The 26,272-nt window shown below is 42.9% G+C and overlaps 1 protein-coding gene and 1 long non-coding RNA gene across 2 annotated transcripts; both read left to right on the forward strand.

Annotated features, from left to right (window-relative positions):
- The first annotated feature begins 6,272 nt into the window (after nucleotides 1–6,272).
- Nucleotides 6,273–17,688, forward strand: LOC119922243 (olfactory receptor 2W3-like). The gene is given in 3 exon segments (XM_038742203.1): nucleotides 6,273–7,178; nucleotides 7,181–7,248; nucleotides 17,601–17,688. Coding segments are annotated over 3 exon segments (1,062 nt in total).
- Nucleotides 17,689–21,408: 3,720 nt separating this feature from the next.
- LOC119922268 lies at nucleotides 21,409–25,885 on the forward strand. Its single transcript, XR_005448643.1, has 3 exons — nucleotides 21,409–21,508; nucleotides 23,692–23,752; nucleotides 25,522–25,885. It is a non-coding gene; the product is annotated as an uncharacterized LOC119922268 (long non-coding RNA).
- Nucleotides 25,886–26,272: the final 387 nt, after the last annotated feature.

Raw genomic sequence — 26,272 nt, forward strand, 5'->3', positions numbered from 1 at the left:
AGGGTAGACGCCTTTTTTCCCTCCTAGAAGGAGCTGCTAGAGCCGTGAAGAGGTAAGAGGGCTGGAGGAAGAGGAGAAGGCCACGGTCCACTGAGGTTTATTACCTTCTGCTTAATAATAGGGAAGCGGTATGGCCTAGTCGAAAGAGACCCCGCTTGGGAGTCACCTGAGGCCTGCCGTGTGGCCTCAGGTAAGCCACTTTACAGCCTCAGTTTCCTCCACTGTAAAATGAGGATTCGATACGGTTCTCTTCCTTATTCATTCATTCAATCGTATTTATTGAGCGCTTATACTGCGGGCAGAGCACTGGACTGAGCCCTTGGGAAGTCCAAGTTGGCAACGGTCCCTACCCAACAGCGGGCTCACGGTCTAGAAGGGGGAGACAGACCACAAAACAAACATATAGACCAAATAAAATAAATGGAATAAATAGGTACAAGTAAAATTAATAAATAGAGTAATAAATATGTACAAGCATATATACATATTCATTCATTCAATTGTATTTTTTGAGCGGTTACTGTGTGCAAAGCACTGTACTAAGTGCTTCGGAAGTATAAGCTGGCAACATATAGAGACAGTCCCTATGCAACAGCGGGCTCACAGTCTAGAAGGGGGAGACAGACGACGAAACAAACATATAGACCAAATAAAATAAATAGAATAAATATGTACAAGTAAAATAGAGTAATAAATATGTACAAACATATATACATATTCATTCATTCAGTCGTATTTATTGAGCGCTTACTGTGTGCAGAGCACTGTACTAAGCGCTTGGGAAGTCCAAGTTGGCAGCATATAGAGACGGTCCCTACCCAACAGCGGGCTCACAGTCTAGAAGGGGGAGACAGACGACGAAACAAACATATAGACCAAATAAAATAAATGGAATAAATAGGTACAAGTAAAATAAATAAATAGAGTAATAAATATGTACAAACATATTCATTCAATCGTATTTTTTGAGCGCTTACTGTGTGCAGAGCACTGTACTAAGCGCTTGGGAAGTCCAAGTTGGCAACGTATAGAGACGGTCCCTACGCAACAGCGGGCTCACGGTCTAGAAGGGGGAGACAGACCACAAAACAAACATATAGACCAAATAAAATAAATAGAATAAATATGTACAAGTAAAATAAATAGAGTAATAAATATGTACAAACATATATACATATTCATTCATTCAATCGTATTTTTTGAGTGCTTACTGTGTGCAGAGTACTAAGTGCTTGGGAAGTACAAGTTGGCAACATCTAGAGACAGTCCCTACGCAACAGCGGGCTCATGGTCTAGAAGGGGGAGACAGACAACAAAACAAACATATAGACCAAATAAAATAAATAGAATAAATATGTACAAGTAAAATAAATAGATTAATAAATATGTACAAACATATATACATATTCATTCATTCAATCGTATTTTTTGAGCACTTACTGTGTGCAGAGCACTGTACTAAGCACTTGGGAAGTACAAGTTGGCAACATCTAGAGACGGTCCCTACCCAACAGTGGGCTCACAGTCTAAAAGGGGGAGACAAAGAACAAAACCAAACACACTAACAAAATAAAATAAATAGAATAGATATGTACAAGTAAAATAAATAAGCCTAAGCCTTACTTAGGCTGTGAGCCATATGTGAGACAGGGACTGTGTGTGGGAGAGAGAAGCAGCGTGGACTAGTGGAAAAAGCCTAGCCCTGGGAGTCTGAGGCCCTGAGTTCTAATTCTGTCTCTGCCTTGTGTCTGGTGCAAGTAACATAGTTTCTCTGGGCCTCAGTTTCCTCAACTGCAAAACGGAGACTCGGTACCTCTTCTTCCTACTTTGGCTGTGGGACTTGATTAGCTCATATTTTTCCCAGCACTTGGTATATTTTATTATTGTGCAATATCACAATAATCTTAAGTATTATCATTAATAATAATAATAATAATAATGGCATTTATTAAGCGCTTACTATATGCAAAGCACTGTTCTAAGCGCTGGGGAGGTTACAAGGTGATCAGGTTGTCCCACGGGGGGCTCACGGTTTTTAATCTCCATTTTTCAGATGAGGGAACTGAGGCCCAGAGAAGTGAAGTGACTTTCCCAAAGCAGCGGAGCCGGGATTTGAACCCCTGACCTCTGACTCCAAAGCCCGGGCTCTTTCCACTGAGCCACGCTGCTTCTCATTATTAGTATTATTAATAATTAAATCTGTTTTCCTTCCTGCTTAGACCGTGAAGCCCATGTGGGACTGGGACTATGTCCTACCTGATTAACTTTATCTAACCAGTGCTTAGAACAGTGATTGACATATTGTAAGCCCTTAACAGATAAAATAAAAATAATAAGAAGAACAAGAATAACAATAATAATACTAAAATGATTGGCATGTATTAAGTTCTGGGATAGATACTAGATAATCAAATCAGACATAGTCCTTGTCATTCATTCAATCGTATTTATCGAGCGCTTACTGTGTGCAAAGCACTGTACTAAGCGCTTAGGAAGTACAAGTCATCTTAGAACAGTGCTTTGCACATAGTAAGCGCTTAAAAATGCCATTATTATTATTATTATCTGTAAAATGAGGGTGGAGACTGTGAGCCCCACGTGGGACAGGGACTGTGTCCAACCCAATCTGCTTGCATCCGCCCCGGTGCCCAGTACAGTGCCTGGCACGTAGCAAGCGCTGAATAAATACCATTATCATTATTATTATTAGAAGTGACTGAATCAACGTGGCAGCGGTTTGGATGGAGAGGAAAAAGGGCAGATTTTAGCGATGTCGTGAAGGTGGAACTGACAGGATTTTGGGAGAGGACTCACAATCTAACGGAGAGATGGGGTAGATTTCATCCCCGTTCGGCCGATGAGGAAACTGAGGCACAGAGAGGTTGAGGGACTGGAATCTAGATCACACAGCGGGGCGGTGGCTGGGATCAGAATCCAGGCCTATCCGATTTCCAGAACCACGGTCTTTCCATTTGTGATTAAAACCGGGAGCCAGATATGGGAGGATTGAGACCTGTATATATGTTTGTACATATGTATTACTCTATTTTATTTGTACATATTTATTCTATTTATTTTATTTTGTTAATATGTTTTGTTGCTGTTTTGAGCCCCTTCCTTCCTGTCCCCCTCGTCCCCCTCTCCATCCCCCCATCTTACCTCCTTCCCTTCCCCACAGCACCTGTATATATGTATATATGTTTGTACAGATTTATTACTCTATTTATTTTACTTGTACATATCTATTCTATTTATTTTATTTTGTTCGTATGTTTGGTTTTGTTCTCCATCTCCCCCTTTTAGACTGTGAGCCCACTGTTGGGTAGGGACTGTCTCTAGATGTTGCCAATTTGTACTTCCCAAGCTCTTAGTACAGTGCTCTGCACACAGTAAGCGCTCAATAAATACGATTGATGATGATGATGATGATGATATGTTTGTACATATTTATTACTCTATTTTATTTGTACATATTTATTCTATTTATTTTATTTTGTTAATGTTTTGTTGCTGTTGTTTTGAGCCCCTTCCTTCCTCTCCTCCTCGTCCCCCTCTCCATCCCCCCATCTTACCTCCTTCCCTTCCCCACAGCACCTGTATATATGTATATATGTTTGTACATATTTATTACTCTATTTTACTTGTACATATCTATTCTATTTATTTTATTTTGTTAGTATGTTTGGTTTTGTTCTCCGTCTCCCCGTTTTAGACTGTGAGCCCACTGTTGGGTAGGGACTGTCTCTATATGTTGCCAATTTGTACTTCCCAAGCGCTTAGTACAGTGCTCTGCACACAGTAAGCGCTCAATAAATACGATTGATGATGATGATGATGATGGGGCGGGGAATATTCCAACCCAATTCCCTTGTTTGTACCCCGGTGCTTAATACAATGCCTGGCCAAAGGTAAAGCTTAACAAATTCCATAAAAATCGGCATCATTCTCCGGGACAGATCGCAGCTGGAAGCAGGGGAATGACTTTCCAGGTTGAAATCCAAGGTGATTTGCTGATTGAGTGAAGACATCCTTATCCCAGAGCTGGATTTTGCTTTTTTGGACTTTCTCCGGGTTCTAGCTCGAGTGAATTCCGGGGAGAGGTGAATGCATTGGATCCACCTTCTCCCGGGAATTGGGTTGAGTCAAGCTATCCAGAAGCAGTATGGCCTAGCGGATAGATGGCGGGTCTGGGAGTTGGAAGGAGCTGGGTTCTAATCCTGGCGCTGTACATATTTATTCTATTTATTTTATTTTGTTAATATGTTTTGTTTTGTTCTCTGTGTCCCCCTTCTAGACTGTGAGCCCACTGTTGGGTAGGGACCGTCTCAATATGTTGCCAACTTGTACTTCCCAAGCATTTAGTACAGTGCTCTGCACACAGTAAGCGCTCAATAAATACAATTGAATGAATGAATGCCACTTGTCTGCTGGGCGACCTTGGCCAAGACAGTTAACTTCTCTGTGCCTCAGTTACCTCATCTATAAATGGGAATTAAGCGTGGGTCCAGCTTGGCTAGCCTGTATCTGCCCCAATCAATCAATCAATCAATCAATCAATCGTATTTATTGAGCGCTTACTGAGTGCAGAGCACTGTACTATGCGCTTGGGAAGTCCAAGTTGGCAACATATAGAGACAGTCCCTACCCGACAGCGGGCTCACAGTCTAAAAGGGGGAGACAGAGAACAAAACCAAGCATACTAACAAAATAAAATAAATAGAATAGACACTCCGGCTGTCTAGGAACGGATATCAAAATATTGGGAGAGGCGATTGCGTGCCTGTGTACGACATCACACGCACTTTGAGCGCTCTGATATTTCTTGGCGCAGAATTAGGCGAAAACACAACCCCTGCATTATGGGCGAATAATAATAGCAATTGTAGCGCTCGCTAAGCGCTTACTATGCGCCAAACACGGCTTAGCCTTGAGATGCAAGGTAATCAATCAGTCGGTGGCGTTTATTGAGCACTTACTGTGTGCGGAGCACTGTACTAAGTGCTTGGGAAAGTGCCATGCAGCAGAGTTGGGAGCTACGTTTCCAGTCAAGATGGGAATGCAGGTAGAGTTGGTTCATTCATCCAATCATATTTATTGAGCCCTTATTGTGCACTGTACTAAGTGTTTGGGACAGTATAATATAACAGCAAACGGACACATTTCTGCCCAAAACGAGCTCACAATCTAGGGGGGGAGACAGACATTAATGTAAATAAAGAAGTCGCAGATCTATACAGATATATGTAGATATGTAGTCAATCATGTTTACTGAGCACTTTTACTGTGTACAGAGCACTATAGCAATAAACAGAGGAGCAGCGTGGCTCAGTGGAAAGAACCCGGCCTTTGGAGTCAGACATCGTGGGTTCGAATCCCGGCCCCAACACAAGTCTGCTTTGTGACCTTAAGTCACTTAACTTCTCCGAGCCTCAGTTCCCTCATCTGTAAAAATGGGGATTAAGACGTGGGACAACTTCATCATCATCATCAATCGTATTTATTGAGCGCTTACTATGTGCAGAGCACTGGACTAAGCGCTTGGGAAGTACAAATTGGCAACATGTTGAGACGGTCCCTACCCAACAGCGGGCTCACAGTCTAAAAGGGGGAGACAGAGAACAAAACCGAACATACTAACAAAATAAAATAAATAGAATAGATATGTACAAATAAATTAAATAAATAAATAAATGGAGTCAAAAAATATGTACAAACATATATACAGGTGCTGTGGGGAAGGGAGGGAGGTAAGATGGGGGGATGGAGAGGGGGACGAGGGGGAGAGGAAGGAAGGGGCTCAGTCTGGGAAGGCCTCCTGGAGGAGGTGAGCTCTCGGCAGGGCCTTGAAGGGAGGAAGAGAGCTAGCTTGGCGGATGGGCAGAGGGAGGGCATTGGTTGTGTCCCTACCCAACAGTGGGCTCACAGTCTAAAAGGGGGAGACAGAGAACAAAACCGAACATACTAACAAAATAAAATAAATAGAATAGCTGTGTACAAATAAAATAAATAAATAAATAGAGTAATAAATATGTACAAACATATATACATATATACAGGCGCTGTGGGGAAGGGAAGGAGGTAAGATCCCCCCCAGCGCTTCGAACAGTGCTTTGCACATAGTAAGCGCTTAACAAATGCCATCACCGTCGTTATTATTATCATCATTTCCCGCTCACAACGACGGGATCCACCGCGCACGCCTTCTCCGTTCCAGACCCCGTCCCCCCAGCCCGGACGCGACCCCAGGTCGCCGTCTCCCCAACTCGCGGGTGATGGCCAGCCCCAACGGCAGCGAGCGAGGGCACTTCGTCCTGCTGGGCTTCTCCGACCGGCCCCGGCTCGAGCCGGTCCTCTTCGGCGTCATCCTGGCGGCCTACGTGCTCACGCTGGTGGGCAACTCGGCCATCATCCTGGTGGCCTGGGCGGACCGCCGGCTCCACACCCCCATGTACTTCTTCCTGGCCAACCTGTCCTTCCTGGACCTCTGCTTCACCACCACTTCCATCCCTCAGCTGCTCTTCAACCTGAGGGGCCCGGACAAGACCATCAGCTACTGGGGCTGCGCCGTTCAGCTGTTCCTGTTCCTGGGCCTCGGCGGGGCGGAGTGCTTCCTCTTGGCCGCCATGGCGTACGACCGCCTCGTCGCCGTGTGCCGGCCCCTGCGCTACCCGGCCGTCGTGCGCCCGCGCCTCTGCCTGGGCCTGGTGTCCGGGGCGTGGGCGGGCGGGCTGGCCAACTCCTCCGCCATGTCCCCGGTGACCCTCTCGCTCCCCCGCTGCGGGCGTCGCGAGGTGGACCACTTCCTCTGCGAGATGCCCGCCCTGATCCGCGCGGCCTGCGTCGACACCGCGGCCGTCGAGGGGACCGTCTTCGTCCTGGCCGTGGCCGTGGTGCTGGCCCCCTTGGTGTTCATCCTGGTCTCTTACGCCGCCATCGTCCTCACGGTGATGGGGTCCAAGGCCGGGCGGCGCAAGGCGGCCAACACCTGCGGGGCCCACCTGACGGTGGTGTTCCTCTTCTACGGCAACATCGTCTACATCTACATGCGGCCCGGCGGCGGGACTCGGGAGCGGAACAAGTTCCCCACGCTCTTCTACAACGTCGTGACCCCTCTCTTCAACCCCCTCATCTACACCCTGAGGAACAGGGAGGTGAAAGGGGCCCTGAGGAACCTCCTCGGCTTGGACCGGGACAAGAGGAAGGACTGATCCGGGCTTGGGAACGTCCTAATAATAAGAATGACACTTGGTAAGCGCTTAGTATGTGCCAAGCACTGCTCTGAGCACTAGGAACCGTTCTAAGCGCTAGGCCCGCGAGCTTCTCGTGAGGTGTCGGCCCGCTCTGGGGCGTTGGACCCTCAATCAATCAATCAATCCATCAATCGTATTTATTGAGCGCTTACTATGTGCAGAGCACTGTACTAAGCGCTTGGGAAGTACAAATTGGCATCACATAGAGACAGTCCCTACCCAACAGTGGGCTCACAGTCTAAAACCCTCCCAAACGTTCAGTACAGCGCTCCGCTCACAGTCTCTAGACTACAAGCGCCCTCAAGACCGCAAACTCGTTGTGGGCAGGGAACGTGTGTGTTATATTGCTGTGTTGTCCTCTCCCAGGCGTTTAGGGCAGTGCTCCGTACCCACTAAGCGCTCAATAAATACAACAGATATAATCATTCGTTCACTCAATCGTATTTATTGAGCATTTACTCTGTGCAGAGCACTGCACTAAGCGCTTGGGAAGTACAAGTTGGCAACATTCATATGCGTTTGAATTTTTTTTTTAAAAATAGAAAGCACTCAAGTCTAAAATGCGGCTCTTGAATTGACATATATATATATGTCAATTCTATATGTTGCCAACTTGTACTTCCCAAGCGCTTAGTACAGTGCTTTGCACACAGTAAGCGCTCAATAAATATGATTGATTGATTGATTGACATAGCAGCAGCAAGCATCTAAAACGGGAAAAATAAACTAATGAAGTCAACAATGATTCATTCATTCATTCATTCAATCCTATTTATTGAGCGCTTCCTGTGTGCAGAGCACTGGACTAAGCGCTTGGGAAGTACAAGTTGGCAACATATAGAGACGGTCCCTACCCAACAGTGGGCTCACAGTCTAGAAGATCTATCTCCCCAGTGCTCTGGGATCGGCTTTGAGGAAAGATATGTATATATGTTTGTACGTATTTATTACTCTATTTATTTGTTGTATTTGTACATATTTATTCTATTTATTTTATTTTGTTAATACGTTTTGTTTGGTTGTCTGTCTCCCCCTTCTAGACGGTGAGCCCGCTGTTGGGTAGGGACCGTCTCTATAGGTTGCCAACTTGGACTTCCCAAGCGCTTAGTCCAGTGCTCTGCACACAGTAAGCGCTCAATAAATACGATTGAATGAATGAATGAATCATTGTTGACTTTATTCGTTTATTTTTCCCGTTTTAGCCTCTTGCTTCTGCTATGTCAATTCAAGAGCTGCATTTTAGACTTTAGAGTGCTTTCTATTTTAAAAAAAAATATTCAAACGTATCAGCGATCTTATCTTCCCCTCCCAAGGTCCCTTTGAGAAAGGTAGATACGGAGTGTGTTCTCCCCATTTTACAGTTGAGGAAACTGATGCCCAGGGAAGTTGTGTGACTTGTCAGAGGTTTGACAGCCGGCCAACGACTGGGCTGAAATTAAAACCCGTATCTCTTGCTCCCTGGCTCTGGACTTTCTACGGTAGAGCATCCTGTAATAATAATAATAATAATAATAATAATAATAATAATGTTTGTATTTGTTAAGCGCTTACTATGTGCAAAGCACTGTTCTAAGCGCTGGGGGGATACAAGGTGATCAGGTTGTCCCACGGGGGGCTCACATTGTAGCCTCAGTGCGGATAAAAACATTATATTTGTTAGACTGGAAGCTCGCTGTAGGCAGGGAATGTGTCTGCAATGTTGTTGTGCTGTACTCTAATAATAAGGAGAACGATTATGGTATTTGTGAAGCACTTGCTATACGCCAGGCACTGTATTAAGCGCTGGGGTGGCTACAAGAGAAGCAGGGTGGCTCAGTGGAAAGATCCCGGGCTTTGGAGTGGGTTCAAATCCCGGCTCTACCACTTATACATATATATATATATATATATATATATATATATATCTCATCATCATCATCATCAATCGTATTTATTGAGAACTTACTATGTGCAGAGCACTGTACTAAGCGCTTGGGAAGTACAAATTGGCAACATATAGAGACAGTCCCTACCCAACAGTGGGCTCACAGTCTAAAAGGGGTGGATATATATATATATATATATATATGGAGATATATATGCCATATATATGGCATTTGTTAAGCGCTTACTATGTGCCAAGCACTGTTCTAAGCGCTGGGAATGATACAAGGTGATCAGGTTGTCCCACGTGGGGCTCACAGCCTTAATCCCCATTTTACAGATGAGGTAAATGAGGCCCAGAGAAGTGAAGTGACTCACCCAAAGTCGCACAGCTGACAATTGGCGGAGCCGGGATTTGAACCCACTTGTCAGCTGTGTGAGTTTGGGCCAGTCACTTCACTTCTCTGGGCCTCAGTTACCCCATCTATAAAATGGGGATGTGAGCCCCCCGTGGGACAACCTGATCACCTTGTGACCTCCCCAGCGCTTAGAACAGTGCTTTGCACACAGCAAGCGCTTAATAAATGCCGTCATTATTATTATTATTATTCTTATTCCAAGCAAATCGGGTAAGTCACAGTTCCTGTCCCAAGCGGGGCGCATAGTCTCAATCCCTAGATTAAAGAGGAGGTAACTGAGGCACAGAGAAGTGAAGGGACTCGCCCAAGGTCACACAGCAGACAAGTGCTTATTACAGTGCTCTGCACACTATAAGCGCTCAATCGGTATGATTGATCCGTTAGAAAAAGTGAGACAGGGATAGCCGGATCAGTCAGTCAATCCTCACCGTGGGCAAGGACTGGGTCTACTGACTCTGTAGTGGACTCTCCCGAGTGCTTAGCACAGTGCTCTGTGCACCATAGGCACTTGACAAATCCACTGATTGATTGATTGAAAGCGGGCTGAACAATAATCATAATAGCCGTGGTATTTGTTAACTTCCCCTCAGACTGCAAGCTCGTTACGGGCAGGGAACGGGTCCGCTCATTCTGCTAATGTACGATACTCTCCCAAGCGCTTAGAACAGTGCCCATAGGAAGCGCTCAGTAAATGCCCACTGTTGGGTAGGGACCGTCTCTATATGTTGCCAACTTGTACTTCCCAAGCGCTTAGTACGGTGCTCTGCCCACAGTAAATGCTCAATAAATATGACTGAATGAATGAATGAATAAGCAGCGTGACGGCTGTGGTGGGTGAGAGGTAATCAATCAATCAATCAATCAATCAATCAATCATATTTATTGAGCGCTTCCTGTGTGCAGAGCACTGGACTAAGCGCTTGGGAAGTCCAAGTTGGCAACATATAGAGACAGTCCCTACCCAACAGTGGGCTCACAGTCTAAAAGGGGGAGACAGAGAACAAAACCAAACATACTAACAAAATAAAATAAATAGAATAGATATGTACAAATAAAATAAATCAATAAATAAATAGAGTAAAAAAAATATGTACAAACATATATACATATATACAGGTGCTGTGGGGAAGGGAAGGAGGTAAGATGGTAAGAGTCAGAGGTCATGGGTTCAAATCCTATCTCTGCCAACTGTCAGCTGGGTGACTTTGGGCAAGTCACTTCACTTCTCTGGGCCTCAGTCCCCTCATCTGGAAAATGGGGATTAAGACTGTGAGCCCCCCCGTGGGACAACCTGATCACTCTGTAAACTCCCCAGCGCTTAGAACTGTGCTTCGCACGTAGTAAGCGCTTAATAAATGCCGTCATTATTAGTATTATTATCATTATAAGTACGGTTGATTGATTTAGCACTTTGTCAAACACCGTTCTAAGCACTGGGGTAGATACAAAGCGATCAGGTCAGACGAGGTCCTGAGCGCTTACTGTGTGCACTGTACTAAGCGCTTGGGAAGTACAAGTTGGCAACATATAGAGACGGTCCCTACCCAACAGCGGGCTCACAGTCTAGCAACGAGTTAGTGGATGGGAGGTACTGGGGGAGGCTGGGGCAGTGGGAGGATTGATGGTGTTTATTGGGCGCTTACTGTGTGCCGAACACTGTACTAAGCGCTTTTGGGAGTTGTTGGGAATGTCAGGTAGGAATCCTCTGAGCCCTAGGCTCCTTCTGGAAGGACAGAGGCCCCTTCCTGTCCAAACTAGCTGAGCCCCAGGACTGCAGTCACAACCAGCCCTTTCTCCTCCTCATTCCACCTGCCTTTCCACTTAGTGAAAACCCAGGCAACCAGAGGGAACCTTTTTTTATGGTATTTGTTAAGCGCTTATCATGTGTCAGGCCCTGAACTAGGCTCTGGGGTAGATACCGTCTAATCGGGGTGGACACCGTCCATGCCCCACGTGGGCCTCACAGTCTTCATCCCCGTTTTACAGACGAGGGAACCGAGGACGGGGAAGTGAAGCGACGTGCCCCAAGTCACCCAGAGGACGTGGCGGAGGCGGAATTAGAACCCAGGTCCTCCTGATTCCCAGTCCTGGGCCCTTTCCGTCCTCCCCTCGCCCCAGAACCGTTGAGCGTTCCTACCCCAAATCTTCCATCACCCTAACGCCTCGCAACCGAAAGGCTCCGACACATTTCACCGATCTATTCTCCGGATTGTATATACGGATATATGTATATACATATGGATATATGTATATACGGATTGCACCTGTATATATGTATATATGGTTGTACATATTTATTACTCTATTTATTTATCTTACTTGTACATTTCTATCCTATTTATTTTATTTTGTTGGTATGTTTGGTTCTGTTCTCTGTCTCCCCCTTTTAGACTGTGAGACCACTGCTGGGTAGGGACTGTCTCTATGTGTTGCCAATTTGTACTTCCCAAGCGCTTAGTCCAGTGCTCTGCACATAGTAAGCGCTCAATAAATACGATTGATTGATTGATTGAAATGTCGGAAAAATCCCAACCGCCGTTGATCCCATTCCCCCGGCTCGTATCTCCCGCTGAATCCCCTGAAACTCTACGGCCAAGGGAGAGGTGGTCCTGTCCTGCTCACCTGACATCATCGCTCCTTCTGGCCGGGCGAGCATTTCAATCAATCAATCGATCGTATTTATTGAGCGCTTACCGTGTGCACAGCACTGTACTAAGCGCTTGGGAAGTACACGTTGGCAACATCTAGAGACGGTCCCTACCCAACAGTGGGCTCACAGTCTAAAAGGGGGAGACAGAGAACAAAATCAAACATACTAACAAAATAAAATAAATAGAATAGATATGTACAAGTAAAATAAACAAATAAATAAATAAATAAATAAATAAATAAATAAATACATAAATACATAAATAAATAATAGAGTAATATTTCGGGGCAGCCTCTGACTATTGGAGTGGGATTGAGCCAGCATTTATCGGCCCGGAGCCTCATCTCCGCTCTCCCTTGGGGGCGATTAACAAGCTCACAAATGAGCGCATCCCTGAACATTAATCTGCTCTGATTACTCTCAGTGGGAAATCTCCCTGGGAATGTCCAGGCTCCCCTCCCTGCTGAGACCCAGCCTGGGATGAGAAAATGCCAAGAGTTGCCGAACAATTATGGGCTTGGAAGTCAGAGGACGTGGGTTGTTAGAGATGAATAGGTGCATCAAAACAATCAAACAGGTGCTAATATAAGTAAAAAGAAGTATAGATATATATACACATCAAAACAAGTAAACAGGCGCTAATCTAAATAAATTGAATTATAGACGTATAGGCACATCAAAACAAGCAAACAGGCACTAATCTAAATAAATAGAACTATGGATGTATATACACATCAAAACAAGCAAACAGGCCCCAATCTAAATAAATAGAATTATAGATGTATATGTACATCAAGACAAGCAAACAGGCACTAATCTAAATAAATAGAACTATGGATGTATAGACACATCAAAACAAGCAAACAGGCACCAATCTAAATAAATAGAATTATAGATGTATGTGTACATCAAGACAAGCAAACAGGCGCTAATCTAAATAAATAGAACTATGGAGGTATATACACATCAAAATAAGCAAACAGGTGCCAATCTAAATAAATAGAATTATAGATGTATATGTACATCAAGACAAGCAAACAGGAGCTAATCTAAATAAATAGAACTATGAATGTATATACACATCAAAATAAGCAAACAGGCGCCAATCTAAATAAATAGAATTATAGATGTATATGTACATCAAGACAAGCAAACAGGCACTAATCTAAATAAATAGAACTAAGGATGTATAGACACATCAAAACAAGCAAACAGGCGCCAATCTAAATGAATAGAATTATAGATGTATATGTACATCAAGACAAGCAAACAGGCACTAATCTAAATAAATAGAACTATGGATGTATATACACATCAAAACAAGCAAACAGGCGCCAATCTAAATAAATAGAATTATAGATGTATATGTACATCAAGACAAGCAAACAGGAGCTAATCTAAATAAATAGAACTATGGATGTATAGACACATCAAAACAAGCAAACAGGTGCCAATCTAAATAAACAGAATTATAGATGTATATGTACATCAAGACAAGCAAACAGGCACTAATATAAATAAATAGAATTATAGATGTATAAAATAAATAAACAGAATTCTAGGTGGGTACACAGCCACCCGCCACCTGGCCACTTGTCCGCTGTGTGGCCTTGGGCAAGTCACTTCACTTCTGTGGGCCTCAGTTACCCCATTTGTAAAATGGGGATTAAAAGTGTGAGCCCCATGTGGGACAATCTGATTACTCTGTGTCTACCCCAGGGCTTAGAACAGTGCTTGGCACATAGTAAGCGCTTAACAAATACCATAATTATGATTATTATTAATTATCAGGGGCGGATTGACACTCTCGCTCCCATGTGTCGCTACTGGAGAGACAGAATGGGCCTCGGTGCCGTTGCTCTTTATTTTTTGGTATCCGTTAAGCGCTTCCTAAATGCCACACACTGTACTAAGTGCTAGGGTGCATACGAGCAAATCGGGCTGGTCGCAGTCCCTGGCCCACATGGGACTTACGGTCTGAATGCCCATTCCACAGACGAGGGAACCGAGGCCCAGAGAAGTGAAGCGACCTGCCCAAGGTCACCCGGCAGATAAGCGGCGGAATCAGTCCGTCAGTCGTTCCTATTTATTGAGCTCTTGGGGTGTGCGGAGCACTGAACTGAGCGCTTGGGAGAGGACGATATAATGGACGCATTCCCTGCCCACAACGAGCTTACAGTCGAGCAGTGTTCTGAGCACTGAAGCAGACCCAAGTCAGGATTAGAACCCAGGTCCTCTGAATCCCAGGCCTGTGCTCAAATCCGGAATGAACGAACTTGTCTTTCAACTCTGTTGTACTGTACTCTCCCCATCGCTTAGTGCGATGCTCTGCGCACAGTAGATGCCGAACAGACACCATTGATTGATTGATTGATTGACTGTAAGCTCCTTGAAGGCAGGGTTGGTGTCTACTTATGTATAGTTGTACGTATTTATTATTCTACTGACTTTATTAATGATGTGTCTATATCTATAATTCTATTTATTTTGATGCTATTGATGCCTGACTACTTGTTTTGTTTTGTTGTCTATCTCCCCTTCTAGACTGTGAGCCTGTTGGTGGGTAGGGATTGTACTTTTCAAGCGCTTAGTCCAGTGCTCTGCATACAATAGGTGCTCAATAAATACGACTGAATGAATGGATATTGATTATTCTATTCATTTTATTAATGATGTGTGTATATATAATTCGATTTATTTCTACTGATGCTATTGACTTCTGTCTGTTTGTGTTGTTGACTGTCTCCCCCTTGTAGACTGTGAGCCCGTTGTGGGCAGGGATTGTCTCTATCTGTGGCCAAATTGTACTTTCCAAGCATTTAGTCCAGTGCCCGGGATACAATAAATTCTCAGTAAATACGATTGAATTAATGAATATTTATTATTCTACTTATTTTATTAATGAATGTGTGTACATATAATTCAATTTATTTCTACTGATGCTATTGAGTCCTGTCCACTTGTGTTGCTGTCCGTCTCCCCCTTGTAGACTGTGAGCCCGCTGTGGGCAGGGATTGTCTCTATCTGTGGCCGAATTGGACTTTCCAAGAGCTTAGCCTGTGCTCTGCATACAATAAGTGCTCAATAAATACTACTGAATGAATGGATATTTATTATTCTATTCATTTTATTAATGATGTGTGTATATATAATTCGATTTATTTCTACTGATGCTATTGACTTCTGTCCATTTGTGGTGTTGTCCGTCTCCCCCCTGTAGACTGGGAGCCCGTTGTGGGCAGGGATTGTCTCTATCTGTGGCTGAATTGGACTTTCCAAGCACTTAGTCCAGTGCTCTGCATGCAATAAACGCTCAATAAATACGATTGATTGAATGGATAGATATTATCCTATTTATTTTATTAATGATGTGTGTGTATATATAATTCGATTTATTTCTACTGATGCTATTGACTTCTGTCCATTTGCGTTGTTGTCTGTTTCCCCCTTGTAGACTGGGAGCCCGTTGTGGGTAGGTACTGTCTCTATCTGTGGCCGAACTGGACTTTCCAAGCGCTTAGTCCAGTGCTCTGCATACAATAAATGCTCAATAAATATGATTGATTGAATGGATATATATTATCCTATTTATTTTATTAATGATGTGTGTATATATAATTCAATCAATCAATCAATCGTATTTATTGAGCGCTTACTGTGTGCAGAGCACTGCACTAAGTGCTTGGGAAGTACAAGTTGGCAACATAATTCGATTTATTTCTACTGATGCTATTGACTTCTGTCCATTTGTGTTGTTGTCTGTCTCCCCCTTGTAGACTGTGAGCCCGCTGTGGGCAGGGATTGTCTCTATCTGTGGCCAAATTGTACTTTCCAAGAGCTTAGTCCAGTGTTCTGCATACAATAAGCACTCAATAAATACGATTGATTGAATGGATAGATATTATCCTATTTATTTTATTAATGATGTGTGTATATATAATTCGATTTATTTCTACTGATGCTATTGACTTCTGTCCATTTGTGTTGTTGTCCGTCTCCCCCTTGTAGACTGGGAGCCCGTTGTGGGCAGGGATTGTCTCTGTGGCCGAATTGGACTTCCCAAGCGCTTAGTCCAGTGCTCTGCATACAATAAGCGCTCAATAAATACGATTGATTGAATGGATAGATATTATCCTATTTATTTTATTAATGATGTCTGTGTATATATAATTCAATCATCAATCAATCATATTTATTGAGCGCTTACTGTGTGCAGAGCACTGTACTAAGCACTTGGGAAGTACAAGTTGGCAACATAATTCGTTTTATTGCTACTGATGCTATTGACTTCTGTCCATTTGTGTTGTTGTCTGTCTCCCCCTTGTAGGCTGTGAGCCCGCTGTGGGCTGGGATTGTCTCTATCTGTGGCCAAATTGTACTTTCCAAGAGCTTAGTCCAGTGCTCTGCATACAATAAGCGCTCAATAAATACGATTGATTGAATGGATAGATATTATCTTATTTATTTTATTAATGATGTGTGTATATATAATTCGATTTATTTCTACTGATGCTATTGACTTCTGTCCATTTGTGTTGTCGTCTGTCTCCCCCTTGTAGGCTGTGAGCCCGCTGTGGGCAGGGATTGTCTCTATCTGTGGCCAAATTGTACTTTCCAAGAGCTTAGTCCAGTGCTCTGCATACAATAAGCGCTCAATAAATACGATTGATTGAATGGATAGATATTATCCTATTTATTTTATTAATGATGTGTGTATATATAATTCGATTTATTTCTCCTGATGCTATTGACTTCTGTCTATTTGTGTTGTTGACTGTCTCCCCCTTGTAGACTGTGAGCCCGTTGTGGGCAGGGATTGTCTCTATCTGTGGCCAAATTGTACTTTCCAAGCATTTAGTCCAGTGCCCGGGATACAATAAGTTCTCAATAAATACGATTGAATTAATGAATATTTATTATTCTACTTATTTTATTAATGAATGTGTGTATATATGATTCAATTTATTTCTACTATTGCTATTGAGTCCTGTCTACTTGTGTCTCCCCCTTGTAGACTGTGAGCCCACTGTGGGCAGGGATTATCTCTATCTGTGGCCAAATTGGACTTCCCAAGCGCTTAGTCCAGTGCTCTGCATACAATAAGCACTCAATAAATACGACCGAATGAATGGATATTTATTATTCTATTCATTTCATTAATGATGTGTCTATTAAATTCGATTTCTACTGATGCTATTGACTTCTGTCCATTTGTGTTGTCGTCCGTCTCCCCCTTATAGACTGGGAGCCCGCTGTGGGAAGGGACTGTCTCTATCTGTGGCCGAATTGGGCTTCCCAAGCGCTTAGTCCAGTGCCCTGCACCCAGTTGGCGCTCAGTAAATAGGACTGAATGGACGGCCGAAGGAAGGGGGTGCTGTAGTGCGCTCCTCGGGGCGCTCAGTACGGCGTCGTGCCCAGGGAAGGGCCTGAGGGGAGAGGCCTCGTAGGCCCCGGAGGTCCCGAGGACCATAGAGAAGCGGGGAGGGGGAGTCCTCCGGGGTCCTAGAAGGGCACCGGAAGTGGCTGGCGGAGGGGGCGCGCTGCCCCGCCGCCGGAACAGCTGGGCCGCAGGCGCCTGTTTATTTATTTAGATGATCCATCTATAATTCTATTTAGATTAGCGCCTGTTTTGATTTATATATACATCTGTAATCCTACTTATTTAGATTAGAGCCTATCTGCTTGTTTTGATGTACATATACCTCTACAATTCTATTTAGATTAGCGCTTGTTTGCTTGTTTTGAGGTACATATACATCTGCAATTCTATTTATTTAGATTAGCGCTTGTTTTGATGTGTATATACATCTATAATTCTTTTTACTTATAGTAGCCCCTATTTGCTAGTTTTTATATATATCTATAATAATGTTAATGTAGATTAGCGCCTGTTTGCTTGTGAGGTATATATACATCTACAATTCTGTTTATTTAGATTAGCGCTTGTTTTGATGTGTATATACATCTATAATTCTTTTTACTTATAGTAGCCCCTATTTGCTTGCATTTATATATATGTATCTATAATAATGTTAATGTAGATTAGCGCCTGTTTGCTTGTGAGGTACATATACATCTGCAATTCTATTTATTTAGATTAGTGCTTGTTTTGATGTGTATATACATCTATAATTCTTTTTACTTATAGTAGCCCCTATTTGCTTGTTTTTATATATATCTATAATAATGTTAATGTAGATTAGCGCCTGTTTGCTTGTGAGGTACATATACACCTACAATTCTGTTTATTTAGATTAGCGCTTGTTTTGATGTGTATATACATCTATAATTCTTTTTACTTATAGCAGCCCCTATTTGCTTGTTTTTATATATATATATATCTATAATAATGTTAATGTAGATTAGCGCCTGTTTGCTTGTGAGGTACATATACATCTACAATTCTGTTTATTTAGATTAGCGTTTGTTTTGATGTGTATATACCTCTATAATTCTTTTTACTTATAGTAGCCCCTATTTGATTGCTTTTATATATATCTATAATAATGTTAATGTAGATTAGCTTCTGTTTGCTTGTTTTGATGTACATATACATCTATAATTCATTTAGATTAGCACCTATTTGTTTTATGTATATATACATCTATAATAATGTTAATGTAGATTAGCGCCTGTTTGCTAGTTTTGATGTACATATACATCTGTAATTCATTTAGATTAGCACCTATTTGTTTTTATGTATATATACATGTATAATTCTGTTAATGTAGATTAGCGCCTGTTTGCTTGCTTTGATGTGTATATGCATCTGTAATTCTACTTATTTAGATTAGCACCTGTTTGCTTGTTTTGATGGACATATACATCTATAGTTCATTTAGATTAACGCCTGTTTGCTTGTTTTGATGTGTATATACCTCTGTAATTCTTTTTACTTGTAGTAGCCCCTATTTGCTTGTTTTTATATATATATATATACATCTATAATTCTGTTAATATAGATTAGCGCCTGTTTGCTTGTTTTGATGTACATACACATCTATAATTCATTTAGATTAGCACCTATTTGTTTTTATGTATATATACATCTATAACAATGTTAATGCAGATTAGCGCCTGTTTGCTTGTTTTGATGTACATATACATCTATAATTCATTTAGATTAGCACCTATTTGTTTTTATGTATATATACATCTGTAATAATATTAATGTAGATTAGCGCCTGTTTGCTTGTTTTGATGTACATATACATCTATAATTCATTTAGATTAGTACCTATTTGTTTTATGTATATATACATCTATAATAATGTTAATGTAGATTAGCGCCTGTTTGCTTGTTTTGATGTGTATATGCATCTGTAATTCTACTTATTTAGATTAGTGCCTGTTTGCTTGTTTTGATGGACATATACATCTGTAATTCATTTAGATTAGCGCCTATTTGTTTTTATGTATATATGCATCTATAATTCTGTTAATTTAGATTAGCTCCTGTTTGCTTGTTTTGATGTGTATATGCATCTATAATTCTACTTATTTAGCTTAGTGCCTGTTTGCTTGTTTTGATGTGTATATACATCTATAATTCTTTTTACTTATATTAGCCCCTATTTGCTTGTTTTTATGTGTATATACATCTATAATTCTGTTAATTTAGATTAGCGCCTGTTTGCTTGGGTTTGATGCGTAAATGCATCTATAATTCTACTTAGATTAGTGCCTGTTTGCTTGTTTTGATGTACATACACATCTATAATTCATTTAGATTAGTGCCTGTTTACTTGTTTTGATGTGTATATACATCTATAATTCTTTTTACTTATAGTAGCCCCTATTTGCTAGTCTAAATAAGTAGAATTACAGATGCATATACACATCAAAGCAAGCAAACAGGCGCTAATCTAAATTAACAGAATTATAGATGTATATATACATAGAAACAAATAGGCGCTAATCTAAATGAATTATAGATGTATATATACATCTATAATTCTGTTAATTTAGATTAGCACGTTTGCTTGTTTTGATGTGTATATGCATCTATAATTCTATTTATTTAGATTATTGCCTGTTTGCTTGCTTTGATGTGTATATACATCTGTAATTTTTACTTATGTTAGCCCCTATTTGTTTTTATGTATATATACATCTATAATTCTGTTAATTTAGATTAGTGCCTGCTTGTTTTGATGTGTATGTGCATCTATAATTCTACTTAGATTAGCGCCTGTTTACTTGTTTTGATGTGTATATACACCTATAATTCTTTTTACTTATAGCAGCCCCTATTTGCTTGTTTTTTTGTATATGTACATCTATAATTCTTACATTAGCGCCTATTTGCTTGTTTTTATGTATATATACAGCTATAATTGTTAGTTTAGATTAGCGCCTGTTTGCTTGTTTTGATGTGTATATGCATCTATAATTCTACTTATTTAGATTAGCGCCTGTTTGCTTGTTTTGATGTACATATACATCTACAATTCTATTTATTTAGATTGGCGCCTGTTTGCTTGTTTTGATGTGTATATACATCTGTAGTTCTATTTATTTAGATTACCGCCTGTTTGCCTGTCTTGATGGACATGGACATCTATAATCCTATTTATTTCGATTAGCACCTGTGTACTTGTTTTGATGTGTATGTACATCCATAGTTCTATTTATAGTAGCGCCTGCTTGCTTGTTTTGATGTGTATATACATCTATAATTCAGTTTATTTAGATTAGTGCCTGTGTACTCGTTTTGATGTATATATCCATGTGTAATTCTTTTTACTTATACTAGTGTTTGCTTGCTTTTTATGTATATATACATCTATAATTCGATTTATTTAGATTAGTGCATTTACTTGTTTTGATGTGTATATACACCTATAATTCTTTTTACTTAGCGCCTGTTTGCTTGTTTTTACGAATATACATTTATAATTCTGTTTATTTTAGCGCCTGTTTGCTTGTTTTGACGTGTATATACCTCTGTAATTCTATTTATATCAGCGCCTGTTTTCTTGTTTTGATGTACATGGACATCTATAATTCTATTCATTTAGATTTGCGCCTGTTGTTTTGTTTTCAAAGTCTGGGGACGTTGGAACAATCACTGTTGTAAACTGTTGAACTCTTATTAAACAGCAGAGCCAGGGGCAGAAAACCATACCTCCCGCAGCCTTTATCATCATCATCATCATCAATCGTATTTATTGAGCGCTTACTATGTGCAGAGCACTGTACTAAGCGCTTGGGAAGTACAAATTGGCAACATATAGAGACAGTCCCTACCCAACAGTGGGCTCACAGTCTATTCATAGGTTTGTTTCATATGTTGTTTTCCGGACTTTTTCTCACCTCGGCTCAAGGTCTGTATCTCTCCAGGAATCATAATAATAATAATAATGCTAACTGTGGCATCTGTTAAGCGCTTATTATGTGTGAAGCATTGTCCTAAGCACCGGGGAAGATACGAGGTTGGACTCTGTCCCTGTCTCATATGGGGCTCACAGTCTCAATCCCCATTTTATAGATGAGATAACTTTATTTATAACTATCTTTCAATGCCCTGGGCTCTTTCCTTGGGCCGTGCCGCTTTCCGTCCTCTCCGCAGATTTTAGAGTCACCGGGATTCATCATCATCATCATCATCAATCGTATTTATTGAGCGCTTACTATGTGCAGAGCACTGTACTGAGCGCTTGGGAGACGCATTCCCCGCCCACAACGAGCTTACAGTCTAGAGGGGGGGACGACGGACATTAATATAAATAAATGGCAGATGTGGACTTAAGTATCGGGGGGCTGGGAAGGAGGATGGATAAAGGGAGCAAGTCAGGGCGACGCAGAAGGGAGTGGGAGAGGAGGAAAGGAAGCATAAAGGTGATCAAGTAAATAGCGTTTATTTAGTGCTTTCTCCAGAGAGTCGGTGTAATAACTGCTTGGAAGAATACAGTAGAATCGGTAATAAGTAATCATCATCATCAATCGTATTTATTGAGCGCTTACTATGTGCAGAGCACTGTACTAAGCGCTTGGGAAGTACAAATTGGCAACATATAATGCAAATTATATGTATATGTATATGTATAAGTAGTGCAAATGAGTACATAAAAACATGCCTTGGTACATGAGTTTGGGAGATAGGAATGGAATTTATAAAAGTTAACGGTGGTTTGGGATGGACGGGCCTCAAGTGTTAAAGACGGGAAATCAATCAATCAATCAGTCGTATTTATTGAGCGCTTACGGTGTGCAGAGCACTGCACTAAGCGCTTGGGAAGTGCAAGTTGGCAACATATAGAGACAGTCCCCACCCAACAGCGGGCTCACAGTCTCAAAGGGGGAGACAGAGAACAAAACCAAACATACTAACAAAATAAAATAACATACTAACAAAATAAAATACTAACAAACACTATAATTATTATCGGGAGAGATCAATCAGTCAATCGTATTTATTGAGCGCTTACCGTGTGCAGAGCACTGCACTAATCGCTTGGGAAGTACAACATAGAGAGACATTCCCTACCCGAGTGTGGCCCAGTGGAAAGAATATTGCCCTGGGTTCTGGGTTCTAATCGTGCCTCAGCCACTTGCCTCCCGTGGGTCCTGGGGCACTAAGCAGTTGGGAAACCCAGGCTTAGTCACGAGGATAGGACGAGGGAGCACTGCTAATTGTGTTTATTAAGTGGCGAGCACCGCACTCAGCCCCGGATGATCAAATCGGCCTGTAATCCGAGTGTCCGGAAGCTGCGGGAAAATTAAGTGACTTGCCCGCAGCCAAAACTAGAATCCGGATCTGACTCCGAGCCCCGTATCCTTGCCGCCAGCCACACCGAGGAGCAGCGTGGCCTAGCGGAAAGGGCACGGGTTCTAATCCCGGTTCGGCCGTTGTCTGCTGTGTGACCTCGGGCGAGTCACTCACTTCTCTGTTCCTTACTTTCCTCCTCCTTAAAATGGGGATTCAATGCCTGTTCGCCCTCCTGCTTAAACTTGTGAGCCCGGACAGGGACCCAGTCCAACCTGATTAATTGGTATCTATCCCAGCACGTAGTAAGTGCTTTTAGACTGTGAGCCCACTGTTGGGTAGGGACATATTTATTACTCTAAATACATACATATTTATTACTCTATTTATTTATTTATTTATTTTACTTGTACATTTTGTACATTTTGTACATTACTTGTACATTTCTATCCTACTTATTTTATTTTGTTGGTATGTTTGGTTCTGTTCTCTGTCTCCCCCTTTTAGACTGTGAGCCCACTGTTGGGTAGGGACTGTCTCTATGTGATGCCAATTTGTACTTCCCAAGCGCTTAGTACAGTGCTCTGCACATAGTAAGCGCTCAATAAATTTGATTGATTGATTGATTGACTGTCTCTATGTGTTGCCAATTTGTACTTCCCAAGCGCTTAGTACAGTGCTCTGCACATAGTATGCGCTCAATAAATACGATTGATTGATTGATTGATAGCAAACACCGCGATAATCATAACAATCTCACTTCCGACTTCTTTCTTTTGTTCTGGGGGAATCGGAACCCAGGACCCTGCTGTTTCCCAAGAAACCCATCAGAACGGAAAACAGCAGCTGTCGACAATGGCAGGTGAGGAGTGGTTTCCTTTTTTTTTTTTTTAAATGGTATTTATTGAGCGCTTACCCTGTGCCCGGCGCTGTTCTAAGCCCTGGGGTAGAAACAAGATGATCAGGTTGGACACCGTCCCGGTCCCCATTTTCCAGATGAGGTAACTGAGGCACAGAGAATTGAAGCGATTTGCCCCAGGCCACACGGCAGACGGATGGAGACGGCAGGATTAGAATCCAGGTCCTTCTGATTCCCAGGCCCACACTGCTTCTCTGTTGTTCCTCCCCCTTAAAGTGTGACCTCGACAGTGGACAGATCCTGTATCCAATCCGATGATAATAATAATAATAATGGCATTTATTAAGCGCTTACTACGTGCAAAGCACTGTTCTAAGCGCTGGGGAGGTTACAGAGTGATCAGGTTACCCCATGGTGGAGGGGGCTCACGGTCATCATCCCCATTTTCCAGATGAGGTCACTGAGGCCCAGAGAAGCGAAGTGACCTGCCCAAAGTCACCCAGCTGACAATTGGCGGAGCCGGGATTTGAACCCATGGCCCGGGCTCTTCCCACTGAGCCCCGCTGCTTCACGATTGATGATCTTGGATCAAGCAGCGGTATTTACATGTCTGCTGTGTGACCTCGGGCAGGTCACTTCACTTCTCTGGGCCTCAGTTACCTCATCTGTAAAATGGGGATAAAGACTGTGAGCCCCACGTGGGGCAGTCTGATCACCTTGTATCCTCCCCAGCGCTTAAAACAGTGCTTTGCACATAGTAGGCGCTTAACAAATGCCATTATTATTATTATTATTTACTGAACGATTATTGTTTGCAGCGCGTTGTACTGAACAGTTGGGAGAGCGCGGTGCAGGAATTGGCCGGCGAGGTCCCTGCCCACGAAGAGCTTCCAGTTTAGAGGGGGTGTACAGTGCTTAGTACAGTGCTCTGCACATAGTAAGCGCTCAATAAATACGATTGACGATGATAAGTGGTGGGTTTGTTCGTAAATGCCGAGAGGCCTAAGGCGGGGTGAATATCAAGGACTTTAAGGGTACGGCTTTGCACGGTGGCATTCATCATCGATCGTATTTATTGAGCGCTTACTGCGTGCAGAGCACTGTACTAAGCGCTTGGGAAGTACAAGTTGGCATTCCTCACGGGACTGCATAAGCTGCTTACCGCTTGACGGTGGTTTTCCGAAAGGCGATCCCCGCGCCCACCCGTGACTTCTGCAACGGGATCAGCGAGGGTCCGCTCCCCCCGTACCTAAATCCCGTCGTACCCGCTTGTCCTAATTAATCCCACTTTGACCCCTATAAAAGAAGCCATTTTTCGCCATCGTCTCTTTTTTAACGGTACCTAAGCGCCTCCCGCGTGCCAGGCACCGGACGACGCGCCGGGGTCGGCGGCGAGACGGACGAGGTCGCGATCCAGCGGGTAGGTTGGTGTAGAGGAGCGGGGTGTGTAGATTTAGCCTCCCTAAGCTTGTTGCCTCAGTTGTGTATTTTGCGAGTTGTGTATTTTGCGAGTGAGGGGCAGTAGCAGTGGGAACGGTGGGTTTTAGCAACGTTGTGAAGGTGATTTGGTGACGGGCTGTATGGGAGAGATGAGTCGAGGACAATGCCGAGGTTCCCGGCTTGAGACGGGAGAGTGGCATTGTCTACAGTCACGGGGAGGACGGTTTGGGGGGGGGAACAGTGAGTTCTGCTTTGGACGCGTTAAGTTGGAGGTATCAGTTTTCGCGATACAAAGAAAGACTGACGCTTTCGTTTTCTCTTTATTTTATTAGGCCGGGAACAAGGATCCACTCCAAAAAGAGGCATTGCGGGAGAGGCAGGAGCCGTCAGTGCTATTTACTGAGCGCTTACCGTGTGCAGTGCTCTGCACATAGTAAGCGCCCAATAAATGCGATTGATGATGATGATGATGCAGCAGTACAATACGACGGAATTGGCAGGCACGTTCCAGAAGTTGTCCAGATTTTGGAGAAACGGGAGACCGTGACGGCCGGCGAGGAGGTGAGCAGGATATCCTCTGAAGGGCGTGAGTTGTCGTTTCTCCTCCAGAACCGGCGATTTTTTTATATTAATGCCTGTCTCCCCCCCGCCTTCAGCGTACGATCCCCGTGAGGGATCTTATCTACCACCGGTTGCCCTCTCCCAAGTGCTTAGTGCGGTGCTCTGCGCGCGGTAGGTGCTCAATAAATACCACGAGGCTCCTCAGAGGTTTGGCTTCATTACTCACAGAGCCGCCTCCGTGTTCGCCGGCGTGGCCCGAGTCCAGGAGCGTCTGTGAGTTCGGCGACAGAGCCGAGGTGGACAAGCTAAATCCTTTTTTCCGGTCCGGCTGGGCGGACTGCGCGTCCCCTGATTCCATCACCCCTTTGGGATTTTAGGAATAACAAACCTCGGAGGACCCATAGAATAACAGATGTAATTGTGGTGTATTCGTTTAGCGCTTACATACCAAACACTGCTATCGGGGAGCACTGGGCATTGAAATAATAGTAATAATAAGTGCTTACTACAGCTCTGCGCTCA

The sequence above is a fragment of the Tachyglossus aculeatus genome, unplaced genomic scaffold, assembly GCF_015852505.1.
Source record: "Tachyglossus aculeatus isolate mTacAcu1 unplaced genomic scaffold, mTacAcu1.pri scaffold_101_arrow_ctg1, whole genome shotgun sequence".
NCBI classification, from domain to species: Eukaryota; Metazoa; Chordata; class Mammalia; order Monotremata; family Tachyglossidae; genus Tachyglossus; species Tachyglossus aculeatus.